The sequence below is a fragment of the Culex pipiens genome, chromosome 2 (genome assembly GCF_016801865.2).
Source record: "Culex pipiens pallens isolate TS chromosome 2, TS_CPP_V2, whole genome shotgun sequence".
In the NCBI taxonomy this organism is placed as follows: Eukaryota; Metazoa; Arthropoda; class Insecta; order Diptera; family Culicidae; genus Culex; species Culex pipiens.
The window spans coordinates 46,297,099-46,311,966 of NC_068938.1; the positions used below are offsets into that span (position 1 = coordinate 46,297,099).

Sequence of the window (14,868 nt, forward strand, 5' to 3'; positions counted from 1 at the left end):
AATGGCCGAAAAGGCGGCCGTTGTTTAGCCTTAATTTCAACTAATGATTATCATTTTATCATATGTATGCTCCAGCTTCAATACACGAATAGAATTCTTGTTAGCATATCCGGTAACTCTATGGTTTTGAATTCGTAAACTTCGAAATGTTTCCAAAATGTTTTTTTATTTTTTTTTATTTCGAAGAACAATGTTGTCGATTTTGAAAACATTTACATCGAAATCGAGAAAAATGTTGATGATTTCAATGTTTACGGATTCAAAAACATAGAGTTACCGGATATGCTCACAAGATTTCTATCCGTGTATTAAGACACTAAACTCAACCAAAATTTATCTTGTTCAAAATACGTGAAAATTCGTCTAATGAAGAAACATTTTATGTGTTTACGCACTTTAAAGTTTCATTAACTCAACGAGATTAGGAAGCCATACAAATCTTTTTTTGCAAACTTCTTCTTCTCACAAATTTTCTTTATTCTTCAACACTTTTCTTCTTTCATTTGTGCACCATATTAGATTCACTAATTATTTGATGAAATCTCCATGGATAAGCTATACTTATCAGTAAGCACCAACTTATTTTTGGAAAAATATCGTTTTTTGACGCTAATAAAACAATATATTTGTCACAATTAGCTCGTTTTTCAGCATGGCCGTGCTGGGAAAAAATTTATTCATCTTCTTTGTTAGTCAAAACAAAACAAAAATTATTTCTAACTAAGCTTCAAGGAGCTGTTAGAATATGGCAAAAAATCAAACAAACTCGCATTTTTTGTGTTCGACTGTTTACCAAACTTGCAAACTTGTTTGCGACAAATTCACAAAAAAGCCAAATGTATGCATGCTGACGTTTCTGCAAACAAACAAAGCAGGCAAACTGACAAACTGTCAAAAAGTTTGTTTGTTTGCGAGGTTGTTTGTTTGTTTGCCATAGTCTAATAGCTCCTTTACAACTCTGTTTCAAATGAAAATTTCGATGTTTATTTTTAATTTGTTTATTTTTAATTTGTTTCCTGAACTCTTTAAAAGAGGGGTGGAAAAGTATATCTACTTTCAAAAACTTCAAATAGAATTTGAATTGGCTTATGTTATAAAAATATGTTTAAGTTTTATTATTATTGAATTGTTCATTGTGGCACTGTTAGATGAATTCATCATGAATGTAAACATTGACATTTTAAACTAAACAAAACATACACATTTTTGTTTGGTTTCAAATGATAAACAAAAACAGAAAAACATTCTAATTAATTTTTAGACCACTATGAAAGTTCAGATTTCATTTAGGCATATGCAAATATTTTTCAAAGTTTCTGCCCCTCGACTCTGGCCAAGGACAAAAACATTGAATATAATTTTTATCAGCCTTAGTTGTGACTTATTGAGCAGTTGTTTATTTTGCAAAAAAATACAAGCTTGGATCACCTCGTGACCCGCAAATTGACAGCATCCATTGCATGGTAGATCCCACTTGAACTGTTCTGTCACTTTCAGTGACCATCGACTAAAGAGTTTAAATGTCCAAACTGCCCCATCCTCCATGTTCAATGCACAGTGGTTCAGATCGCAAAATTAAGTGTAAAATTGATTTACCGAAAATTGTGAAGTTTGGTGTTTTCATGAGTGTTGTTGCAAATGGGTGGTCAACGATTTAAGTTTTTTATAAAATTTCCAGGAATATTTTTGGGATTTTTTTTTCTTGTCTAGTTGGCCAATCCAAACCACTTGTCGAAGACACCAACATTTTATCACGCAATCTACGCCTTCTACGACTATTTTTGTCAATAACATCAGAGCAAACCTTCAAAGTTCAGGGATAGGTTTTAAAGCAAAGACGATCTGAGTACTTTTAGAACTCTAAAAAACAATCATTTTCGTCTTCAAACAAATAATTTTGGACTTAAGAGTCAAAAGTTACATCCATTTTAAGGTAGTAAAATGCAATTTTTAAACCAAAATATCTCGTAAAAGCTTAAAACTCGAGATATCTTAACTTGAAAATATCTAATTTTAAAGGGAAAATTGTCCTAACAAAATCCGAAAATTGTTCAACTGTATGTTTTAACATTAATTTTGCCCTCAGAATCTGAATCAGCCCTAAGAATCGAAAGGGTCAAAATATCGATTTAAGATCATATATTACGTGTTATGGTTTTTTTTTATAATTATTTTACGTTAGATAGCACACATATTATCGAAAAATGATATTTTGACACTTAGGCTCAATACAGCTTTTTTCGGAAAATCCATTTCCACTTAATTTTGCGATCTTGACCACTGTGCACTGGAAGTACCACTCATTATGATGGTAAATAAAGTTATCATGTCATACTCAACTGATTACGTGTGGCTTTTTCACGCGCCCTCTCTCGGGTGTCCAATTTGGTTGCCAAAGGTTGCCTAGGGGACTGGGCGGAGGATGGGGGCTCGGTAGAATCCTATTGGGACTTATAATTAATGAGTGGGTGGCGTGAAATTGAATTTTAAAGCCCTGCTGCTCCCCCCGTTTGCCCGGAAGTGATTCCCACATTAAATCATATAATCGTCCGTTTGATTTATCGAACCATTTATTATTGCATTATACAGCTGTTAGTCGGGGCGGTGCACTTCATAGTCAACTGTGGCCAGGTTGGATGTTTTTTTATTTAATTTTAAATTTATTTTATTTCATTTCAGAACCGAGTACTGCGGTCACTTGTTGAGTGTAGGGTCGGGTCGTAAAAATTATGCCCCGAAAGCTTTCGCCCAATTTTGAACGGGGTTATTTGTGGGGGTGGGGGCCCTTTTTCATCGGCGACAAGTATTTATGACACAACCGGGAGCATAAAAACAATCGCGACGAGCATCTGTAATCGACGGATAACGAGGACCAGATGCAAATCTCGGTGGTCCTCCTCCTACTCCCCGGCTTCAAACTCGCGTAAGAGTGACAAAGCGCAGCCCATAAAGGTCTAATTGAGATTTATGTGATTTTAACCAAATTACACATTATGGCGTGTTTTGGGAGGAATAAAATGGATGATAAAACCGATACATTATCATCTCGGGGCTTGGGCCGCGTGTCGCCTTCATGGCTGTTTATCATATCTCGCGGTGGTACTTGTTGAGTATGATTTATAGCAGTGTAAAATAAGCGTTTATATGTAGTGTGAACTTGAGGTTCATAAAATAAGTGATGTTAACTTAAAATTCTTGCGAAACCTCGAAATTTGCAGGAATGGAATAATTGCAAAAAAATCTTTTTCGCTTGCGAACCTTGTTCACCCGCGACAGAGAGAAGAGGCGAAACGCGCCAAAGAAAATAGCTTCTGAACTTTCCGAAGCAAATTAATCAGTAGAAGAGTTTTTGTGAATCTCATTACTAGCGACGCTTATTTAATTTAATTAGTTTTGTTTACTTTGTTCATCTCCGAAAAGTTACATGCAAGTTACAAGTCATTTTTCGACGTGTGACATTACACCTGCAAATGTAGTACACGGAGAGACCGTGCCCAGAAATTTTAACAATTAAAATTGTTGATTTTACTTTCGTTAATTTTAACAAAAACGTACTTGTTACTGCTAATATTCCGTTAAAATAACTAAAATTTAGTATTAATTTAATAACCTGTTTGTTGAAAATACTAGAGGCAAAAAGCTAACAGATTTCCCGAACTAGAATGAACGTGCTCGACTGTTAACTTTGGTTTTAGGAAAATCAAAAATTTTGTTGGTTGAATATAATTTACATTTGGTTGAATATCTAAAAGATGAACTTGGGTTTGTTTACGTCTGTCATTTGAAGTCAGGATTCGAACGAGAGCGGTCGATTTGTTGAGTTTGTGTTGTTAATTATGAAGTGAGAGGATGTGAAAGGTGAAAATTACACTATTTAGCTAATGAGTAATTCTCGCTGAAAGTGGACCACTATTTACACAAGGTGCTCAAAAATCAAAAGCAATGTACTTTTCCAATAGCCCCCACCAAGTTATGAATGAAACCATGTTTGGTTGGTTAAATTTGTCCTCACCTCGGCGCCACGAAGCTAACACATTTTTTTTAATTGGTAATTTTGTAACTTAGACGCGTCCACAAAATTGCTCATAACTTTGCAAAACTTCAACGAACCCTTGATGTTTAGGGGTGTTTTGGAAAGGAAATGAGCAGAGCTTTCGAATGCACTTGTCAGAAAAATACCGTTCCATACATTTTTTAGCCACAAATCACCAATGTATTTTTAAAAGTCATTTTTGAAGGCCGGCGCCCCGCTTTATCGAAAAACTGACAAATCCATTCGAAAGCTGAGACGATTTCACATAAAGGACCAATAAATCTAAGGTGTATGTTCCTCCTATCTTTTTTAATCTAATTTTGATTCTGCGAGCGCAGCGCTCCGTTCGCATTTCGGGCGCCCAAAATGTTGCAATTTGCTTGCCCCATTTTAAGGCTTTGTCAAAAAATATAGGTGCTCACTTTTTAAATGATAGTTTATTGTTCAAGGATCAAAATGCACTTTCGATAATTGACCAATATTTATGTTTTTGGGTTCTTCAAGGCAACTTAATGTCGAAAAATAGTTTTTTTTTTTTACTTTTTTTGTAAAATGCTCACTTACAATTGGGTGGACTTTTTTCAGTAGAACTAATGAATGTAGCATGTAGGAAATTTCACCACGGAAATTTTTCTCTAAGAGAAAACGTAATTTTGATACTCCAGTGCCAAGATATTTTAGTTTAAGTGAGAAAAAAGTGCCAATTTTACAAATTTCTCAGAATTAACAAGCACGGTCTATTATTTACATGCGGCATATGTTTTGGAGGCCAGAGTATGTTTTCTTATAGTTATTTTGGTCGCTGAATTCGGATCTGGAATCAAAATTTAGATTAACAGTTAAATTTGGAGCCACGCCCAAAAGTTATTTGCGGTAATATGCTGTAGTTTTAATCGCTATACTCAAAAAAATGAGTTCGCGTAAACGTGAACAGAGTTCATGCCACCGGGAACCAGGAAGAAAACTGTTCAACTTTTATAGTGCATTGCACCATGAAAGAGAACAGTTTTCTTCCTGGTTCCCGTTGGCATGAACTCTGTTCACGTTTACGCGAACTCATTTTTTGAGTGTATTTCATCTTTCGCTCACCTTTAATTGATATTTTACTTACGGATTTTTTTATGGAGATTGTTTTTTTCAACTTCTGATTGTTTTGAGAGGCCTCGTGGCGCGGTGGTTAGCGGCTTCGGATGCCGATCCCTAAGTGGCTATGGGGAATACATGCAAATAATATTTGAGCGTGGCTAAAATATCACTGTTCACTGTTAATCTAAATTTTGATTCCAGATCCGAATTCAGCGACCAAAAAAACTATAAGAAAACATACTCTGGCCTCCAAAACATATGCCGCATGTAAATAATAGACCGTGCTTGTTAATTCTGAGAAATTTGTAAAATTGGCACTTTTTTCTCACTTAAACTAAAATATCTTGGCACTGGAGTATCAAAATTACGTTTTCTCTTAGAGAAAAATTTCCGTGGTGAAATTTCCTACATGCTACATTCATTAGTTCTACTGAAAAAAGTCCACCCAATTGTAAGTGAGCATTTTACAAAAAAAGTAAAAAAAAAAAACTATTTTTCGACATTAAGTTGCCTTGAAGAACCCAAAAACATAAATATTGGTCAATTATCGAAAGTGCATTTTGATCCTTGAACAATAAACTATCATTTAAAAAGTGAGCACCTATATTTTTTGACAAAGCCTTAAAATGGGGCAAGCAAATTGCAACATTTTGGGCGCCCGAAATGCGAACGGAGCGCTGCGCTCGCAGAATCAAAATTAGATTAAAAAAGATAGGAGGAACATACACCTTAGATTTATTGGTCCTTTATGTGAAATCGTCTCAGCTTTCGAATGGATTTGTCAGTTTTTCGATAAAGCGGGGCGCCGGCCTTCAAAAATGACTTTTAAAAATACATTGGTGATTTGTGGCTAAAAAATGTATGGAACGGTATTTTTCTGACAAGTGCATTCGAAAGCTCTGCTCATTTCCTTTCCAAAACACCCCTAAACATCAAGGGTTCGTTGAAGTTTTGCAAAGTTATGAGCAATTTTGTGGACGCGTCTAAGTCACAAAATTACCAATTAAAAAAAATGTGTTAGCTTCGTGGCGCCGAGGTGAGGACAAATTTAACCAACCAAACATGGTTTCATTCATAACTTGGTGGGGGCTATTGGAAAAGTACATTGCTTTTGATTTTTGAGCACCTTGTGTAAATAGTGGTCCACTTTCAGCGAGAATTACTCTAATGTTGAAGTGGCACATCAAAGTGTTGCAACTGGGGAGGTGGAATTGGTGAGTAGGTTTGTTGATGATTTCTTTGCAGGTGATAAACTATGAAGAGCAAGAGGACGATTTGCCATGAGGACCTCCAATGCGAGTGAGTTGAACATGTTAGAAGAATGTTTGATGGAACGAGAGGGCAATAGAAGGGAAATGCGGGCCGACTCTTCACGGATAGAGCAGCCCGAGCAAATTTAACAAAATGTTGGTTAATCCAAGTAAGTATGGGTTTATTTTTGCACAATAATTTATCTAATGTGATTCTTATTAGAAAACTGAATCATTAAAAAGCTTCGTGCTTACGACGGATAAAATCTTAATGAACCATTATTTTTTTCCCAGAATCATCAATTATAAAATACATAGAAATGCCATGTGTAAGCAACATAAACAACATAAAAAATAGAGATGAAGTAAAATATAAAAAAAAATAAAAATATATAAAATATATAAAAGAAGATAATTATTATCTTGAAAGTTTTGTTGCAATACGACTGCTCAATAAACTGGTAAGTTAAACTCAAAATATTTTTTTCAGGAATCGGAGTACGTTGAATAAATTGAATCAAATGCAATGAAAGTTTGTTGCCAAAAGTAATTGTTAAATTAATGCAACCTTGGTAAGTAGCATTATTGATATTTCTTTATTTCCTCAATATAATTTTATTTATTTACGTTCCTTTTTTCAGTTTATAGCCGAAATTAAGAATTTTGTATTAAATTACTAATACATTTCACATGTCTATTTGCAGCAAAAGGTTCACTTTAGTGAAAATTCTGTTTCCAACCACAAGAAAAATAACTAAACCTGAGACCATTGTAGATGATGATGACTTATCGGATGATTTCACAGTGATGGTAAGTGGATACAACACTTAATTTTATACAACATAATAAAAATATAAGCTTAAAACTTGGTGAAAATTTTGCTCGATTTCTATTTTTCAGGAATCATGTTAAATCAAACATCTTTTTTAAATATGTTTAACAAAATTTGTAATATGCTTTTTCATTATTTTTAGTTTAATGCAACGTAATTTTTTAAAACATTAATCAAACTTTACATGTTTTATAACAACAGTTAAAAAAAAGTTTTGTTTTGATGCTTTTTAACAGTAACTTAACAACTTCACGCAAAAAAAAACAAATTAGTACAAAACGTTAAATTTTCAGGCAGAATAAATGCGAAAATAAAAACACTCAGCATTAATTTGTGAGGCATTATTACAAAATTTACGGCAAATTCAATATTAATATTGCTAACAACAGCTAATTATTGACTACATGTACGAATATTTTTCTGAATTCCAGTTAGACAATAGTTAAAATATAGCTAGAAATTCGGCCCAGCCTATATCGTTAGATAATTAAAGAAAATATATATCAACACTTACATAAATTATGTCTAATTAAGAAATGTTTTGTTATAAAATACTAATAATTTGCTGCATGCAAAAATATTTCGGTTGATACAACGAAAAAAATTTGTTCAAAAAAAGTTGAAAAACATTTCCCAGCCAGTCTTCAACAGAATATTCCACAATATTTTAGCTGAAAACAAGAAATTTTTAGTTAATTTTCTGAAAAAAATATTCTAGCAGTCGACTGCTAGAATTTTTTTGGCCATTTAACCCACAAAAATGGCAATTCCAAGTATTTTTTTAGTTAATTTTAATTATCGGTGGTCAGCAATTCGGGTTAACAAAATCAACAATCGATTGTTGAAAAAAAGCTGTGAAAAAAATTAACCCATACTTTTAGTTAAATTAACCAAGATTTTCTTAGATTTGCCCCGGCTCTCCGTGTAGTGAAATCGGTATTTCGATGAATAATCTAGATGATGATTTTTTTGAGTTTCCCTTTGCCGATCTTTCGTGCGCTAGAAAGGAGAGCCCTTTCGATTTTTCCTCTTGATTAGCGTTAAAAGATTTTCTTCTGATAAAGATTCTTCCATAGCTGGTTATGAGTAATTTGAGGAAAAATGAGGATATTCAACATTTGAATATGTTACGTAAGACATCCTGGATAGTAAAAAAAATATATATGTTTAGCTGTGAGCTATGTTCAGCAATCAACGGTAAGTTTGAAACATGTGAAAAATCAAAACCTCAAACAAAACTCACCTTGCACGGCCCCTGCCCAGCACAGCCAAAACAGTGCCCACTTGGGTGTCATGAACCGCTGGATCCAGCGTGGCCGCACCCCGAACCACCCACAGTGATGAACGGTGGGTTCCTCTTCTGACGACTTTCCGACAGGTCCTTTGCCCGACGACAATTCCGATCCTCCCTCAATATCAGCATCGTCCTCGCCGGCGACGCTGACCGCTCCTTCCCCGCCAACCGTGGTCTCCGTCGGGGTCGTTTCCAGCGAGGACGCACCACTTGGCAGTTCTCGACGGTTCTGGCCGATTATGCCATCCAAACTTGTTGATGACATTATGCTTTGCGCGGTTCGCCTCTAACACAGCGAAGGTCCCTCCGTACAGTTCAACTGACTACACTAATTAGTATTCCAATTCGATATTCGAGCACGTGCCGCTGTCCAAAGCAAAATCTTTGGCGTTGCGACTTGATTTTTATTCAAGCTTCACGTTTTCGACCTGCCTTCACTTGGTTTCAGCAACAAACACACACACACTTTTCAACATTTCATTTCGGACATCTCAAGGGTCTCTCTCGACTTCATAACCCACACGCTGGGTTTCTGCTTTTTCTGCAAACAGTCGGTCGTTAGTTCAGTACCGCCCTAATCCTAGGAATGCACTCGTCCTCTCCGTGGTGATAATCCGCGGGCAGTTGCTGGCGATACGATACTGGCTATGGCAACGCCAACTTTGGCACGATAAATCACCTGGACGCACCACAAAACTGCTCGAAAAGGACCGTTAGGTGGAGGTGCTTTTGATCACTCGAAACTGTCCGATCAAATCTGATTTTAGAAAAATATTTGCTTATTGAACGTTGTCATTAAAACATGTTAAGAACATTCTCCCTCACCCTCTTAATTTTCCCTAAAAAAAAATCAAGGTGCCAAAAAAAATAAAATTAAATCTTGACATATTCATTTAAAAATAAAACTGATTCACGATTATTCAGGCCAATAAAAGTTTTATTCATTGTTTTTGGAAAACCAATATCAAATAAATTTTAAATTCCAAGCAAAATTTCAAATATTTTGAAAAAAAAAACATTTCCAGATTTCTTTTTAAATGGACCTATAAGCTATTGTCTTTCATATGTTTATAAGACCAATTAAAAAAACTCAAGATTTTGCATTTATGCTCATTCAATTCATTCTTTTCTTGAAAATGCATTTTTTTGAGTTTTTTTTATTTCTCCCTAATTTTTTGTGAGAATTTTTAAGAGTAAAGGGAGAAAAAAACTTTTTTGAAATAAAGTGAGCATCGGCCTTACAGCACAGACAAACAGACGGGACACTCGAGTGCCGAACCATCGTCCTCCAAAAACGGCTATTTCAAATGCAATTTTGTTTCGGCATCCACTCACCCGGCGCTGATGGCGCTGCTGTCGTGACAGTTCACCCATCTTTTCTTAGTATGTGTGATATGTGTGTTTTTGTTTTTCTAAGTTGAGCGTGAGCACGTGTGAGGCAGCGAATGAAAACAAATAAAAATATGATGGAATTCGGGAATTCTAACGGTGATCCACAGTCCATGCTTTGCGGGACCAGATTTTGGCAGTCTGGGCCAAGGTCAGATGAGCGGCAGACTAGCGAGGACATACCTTTTGCCCCACTATTAACCCGGTAGGCCTACTCAACTGCCTGCCGATGTCGAGGCTGCTGCTGAGGCGCCCGCTACTGTAGAGGAAGCCGGATCCTTCGGAACAACCTGCTTATTCTTCGTTAACTGCTGTTCAGATTACTGCTGCTGGTCGTCCTTTTGGATTTTGGTGATGTTCCGTCAATCTATTTTGCGGCAGCGTTTTTTGGAATCTTTGCATTTTTTTCGTCTCATTCGCCATTTTTTGCTTTTGTTGTTTGGCGTAACTTAACTGCGCCGTGGACACGTTCCCCGCGGATGTTTCCAAACCCCCCCGGGGAGGGGGATTCTTCGACCGAACTTGGAAGCTACGGGGAGGACCAGTGGTTTGGTCTCTGTCGTTGCGGTTGTGGTGCATCGTTGCGCATGATTTGTCTCATGAGGTTCTGCCATTGGAAACGGAACCAACCGTGGAACCGACCCACCGTCATCTTCGGCTGTCGGTGTTGACGATCAGCAACAACAGAGTAATTTTGAAGCAGCTGTTGTTGTTTACAATCGTTAAGGCTTGATTATCTCACGCATACACTGACATGACACGTAACAGTAATGAGTTTGTATTGGTATGTTTTGGGCTGCGCTTCGGCATCAGCTCACCAGACAGCGCTGGCGTCGCCGTGATTTGGTGTTTTGATGAAGGACGATGGATTTCAAAAATAATTTGTATGGAGAGTCACGTCTGTTTGTCTGTGCTTACAGTATAGAACATATTTTTCATCGTTTGATTTGGCCCCTAATTTTGATACATCCAGTGTAACAGTCTCATTTTCACATATATGTTCGATAATAAGCTATCCCTTAATGCTTACATACTCAAAATTTTCAAAAATGTTTATATATTAATTTGACGGGCATTTGAAAAACCTATCAAAGTCACCCCTGTTTACGGTACCTTAAATATCTTATGCGTTTCTATGATAATTTTCCATTCAGAGTTATGAAAATTTATCATTTTTAAATTTTTGTTTCCTATCAGTGATATAAAATTAAAGAATTTCTTTAAAATGTGTTGAAATGTGGCCCAACACTACCAAATAGAATAAAATGCAATAAATGTTATAAAATTTGTATAATCAATCAATACAATTTTATAACAATTGCAAAATATTGCAAAACGAAAAAACAAAAAAAATGTAAAATGGTGTAATAAACATAAAGACAGAGAAATTTGAAAACAAAAAAAATTATTGAATTTTGAGAAAAAATAGTAAGTGTCTGCAAAAAGGCGACAAGTAACAATTTATTCGAATCGAACATTTTATTTTATTTTTTGATTCATTTTTTTTGCAAATTAGGTATGTACTTGTGCAAACTATTTTCAAGCAAAACGAAAACTTTTTGCGGTATATTAAAATGAGCTTCGAACTTCCCAGACTATGCCTCTACGCTTTTTTCTACAATTTAAATGATAATGGTTCCATTCTATAGTAGAATATGTGAAAAAGAAGCAAAAAAGTGAAATAGAAAAGGAAAATGTAATGATAGGAGGTGGTAGAATAGGCCAAATACTACCAAAAACAAACATAAACTCAACAAGATAAATGCAAATTTAAACACTAAAAATAAAACCAGAAGAAGTAAAGTTTTTTGTAGAACAAAAGTTGCTCTAAATGGAAAAATAAAAATTTTCAAAAAAAAAATGTTCAGTTGAGGGTTAATAATTGCAGTACATCCGAGAACACCCGAAAATGTGCTACAAAAAATATAGCGGCCAGCCCTACGTTGTGTTTACCGCAGAGAGGATTCTGAGAACGAATCTCATTACACAGAATCTACAGGAGAGGAAGGATGCGTGGACATACCGTACCAAACGAAAAATGAGCTTTAAAATTCTAATATAAAAATATAATGCAAAAAAGACATATTTCAATCAGATTCCAGGATTTTTTATTTTGAATTTTTGGATCACAAATCGGAAATAGACGATAAACCTTGAGAAAACAATATTGGTAAATTTATTGGTTTGTTGCAATTCGTGTTATTAAGCCTGACTAAAACAATGCATGAAAATTTTAATTTTATATTTGAAAAATTGAGTTACAATCATCTCGGAACACCCACAAATTCGGAACACTTTTGTGATAATTTGTCAATAGCATGCCAAATGCAGCTTTTCTCTCGACCCTTCTATTTTAAGAACCTTTATTTGGCCATTTTCTTGCTATTTCACTAGTAAAAGTAGTACATTTTGAACAAAAAACTTCATTTCAAGACTATTTTATCCTGAGCAGCAAAACACTGCCTCCAAATTGCCTGTTCCATGATTGTGGGATGTTATTGTGCCTCCCACAATTGTGCACAGAAAAAAAATGATGGTAATATTCATCAATGTAAATGTAAAGCACATGTTTTAGAAAAGGTAAAAAAAATTTAAGGCAAAAGTTACAATATTTGACTGTTAGTTCTTGTTATAAAGGCTCTAAATTTAAAGCAATCACAAAAAAATAGTTTCTTTTTTTCCATACAATGATTTTAAAAATCAGCTGATTTTTAATTTCAAAATATACACACCAAAAAAAAGTTGAATTTTGAAATGTTGAAATTTTGAAATGTTGAAAATTTGGTAGGTTGAATATTACCTCTTTTTTTTTGAGTAATATTACCTAAAAAATGTGTAAAGGTGTGAATCTGATGAATATTCACCAGAAACTGATAAAAACTCATCATACTCTGATGTAATATTACTCATTTTTTTTGACACAACATCTGTCACCATTTCCTGATGAATATTACCATCATTTTTTTCTGTGTAGCTGAAAACTTATGTTTTTAATTATTAAAAAAAAAGAAAACCTAAGTCATCCCTCATATTCGGAACAGTTTACAGATCGGCCAATGTTCAAAAAATCATAGCAAATCGATAATTGAACTTAGTGATTCGCTGCTTTTACCTTCATTTGAAAGCTTTTCTTGCGATCTTTCGAATGCTGTATCGAACAACTGCAAATTTTGAATTTTATATCAAGTTTTTGAAGAAAAATTTTGACCCTTGAAATCCACAAATTCGGAACACTTTTTTCTAACGGATGTAAACAAACTTTGGATCTCTCCAGGAGTACATATTTATAACAAAATAATGACTTCACACACTGCAACCAGTGAAACTCAAGCTTAGTGATGTTTTATTCATGATCTGATAACTTTTTTTGTGAAAATATCAGTTAAAATCAGTTAAATTCCACACAGAAAAAAAAAGTTGAATTTTGGAATGTTGAAAATTTGGTAGGTTGAATATTACATCTTTTTTTGAGTAATATTACATAAAAAATGTGGAAAAATGTGAACCTGATGAATATTCATCGAAAACTGATGAAAATTCATCATTTTCAGAGGTAAAATTATTCATTATTTTTTGACACAAAATCTGCCACCATTTCCTGATGAATATTTCCATCGTTTTTTTTTTCTGTGCATGAATATTGAAAATTACAGAAAAAAATTAAAGCATTGTACAGTAAGATTTCTCAAAATCTGAAATGCAAGATGAATCTAGAAAACATTTTTTTTACCAAAATAAACTTTTCAAAACAATATTATTGTAAAAAAAAGTTTCCCTTAAATACACAGAAAAAAAAATGATGGTAATATTCATCAGGAATTGGTGACAGGTTTTGTGGCAAAAAAAATGATTAATTTTACCCCAGAAAATGATGAATATTCATCAGTTTTTGATGAATATTCATCAGGTTCACATTTTTACACATTTTTTATGTAATATTACTCAAAAAAAAAGAGGTAATATTCAACCTACCAAATTTTCAACATTCCAAATTTCAACTTTTTTTTTCTGTGTACGGTCTCTGAATGTCTCATTTAAATTATCACTTTTTGTAATAGTCCACCACCACCGCACCACCTTGGAAGAGTGCACTTGGACTGTCCAAGCATCGATTACCCAAAGTCAATGCCAAACACCCCAGCAGCGGTGTGTGTGTTCGCCAAGTTTACGCAAAATTATGCAAAGTCCACCTTAATCATGATACAATGAAAACACCCCCACTCTTCTCTTCAACACTTCTCCCATCGGGTCTCATTGACGGTATCACTACGGGCAACTCTCGATGCTGCTGGTCGGTCGGTAACAGCATCGATTCTATGCACTTTGAATAATAATAGCGCAACACTCTCACTTTCAATGACTCTTCGCGTCTGGAAGCTCTGTTTGCTGCCGATAACCGTCAAACTATTCCACAGAACTCGTGAGTCTCGCCGGACCTTTCTTAGTCGGGTTATTCAACGGCCAAGAATAGAGTCTCACTTCCGTCCAATTAAAATTTTTACTTCAATGGCGGTTTCTTCTGATTCCCCCTGCTGATGACGATGATGATGACAAATATCGCACACTCTTTAGGAAGCTCTCTAGAGAGCTCTAGATTGGCGTCACTAATCACAACGATCTTCTAGCGCGCGGAGGAGGGAACCAGCCGATCCGCACTACAAAGACTTCACTGATTAGAGCTCGTACGCGTGTGACAAGAGCGCCTCTCAAGATCTGCCGCGATTACTCATCACCGAGCCACTACTGCGTTGAGATAAAGCTGATAAGAGGGAACACTTTCTCGCACCTTAACCTTACAACGACACCTGTGTACCCCAGAAGAAGAAAGAAGCCCTTCAACGACGGTATGAACTCACTGGGCGTCGCGACGCTACTGAACGTGGTAGAGAAGCAGAGATTAGCTTGCATCCACCCGCGAGCACATCCAAACGGAAACTGATCGGAAGCGTGCCGACGACCAGGAATGGTTAATGTGACACGAACG

At 35.3% G+C, this 14,868-nt stretch overlaps 1 protein-coding gene across 4 annotated transcripts in view; it reads right to left on the reverse strand.

The window, feature by feature from the left end:
• LOC120416791 (solute carrier organic anion transporter family member 4A1) overlaps positions 1–14,806 on the reverse strand; it is a 49,863-nt gene extending 35,057 nt beyond the window's left edge. The window contains exons 1-2 of one of the 4 annotated variants that reach the window (XM_039578659.2): positions 14,690–14,806; positions 8,445–9,036 (exon numbers count right to left, since the gene is read on the reverse strand). In XM_039578659.2, coding sequence (XP_039434593.1) covers positions 8,445–8,760 — 316 coding nt within the window. In that variant the 5' untranslated portion in view covers positions 8,761–9,036; positions 14,690–14,806. Of the gene's footprint in view, positions 1–8,444; positions 9,424–14,235; positions 14,664–14,689 lie in introns of those variants that run through there. The other 3 variants (XM_039578660.2, XM_039578661.2, XM_039578657.2) reach the window with 3 other exon arrangements.
• Between the last annotated feature and the right edge of the window lie 62 nt (positions 14,807–14,868).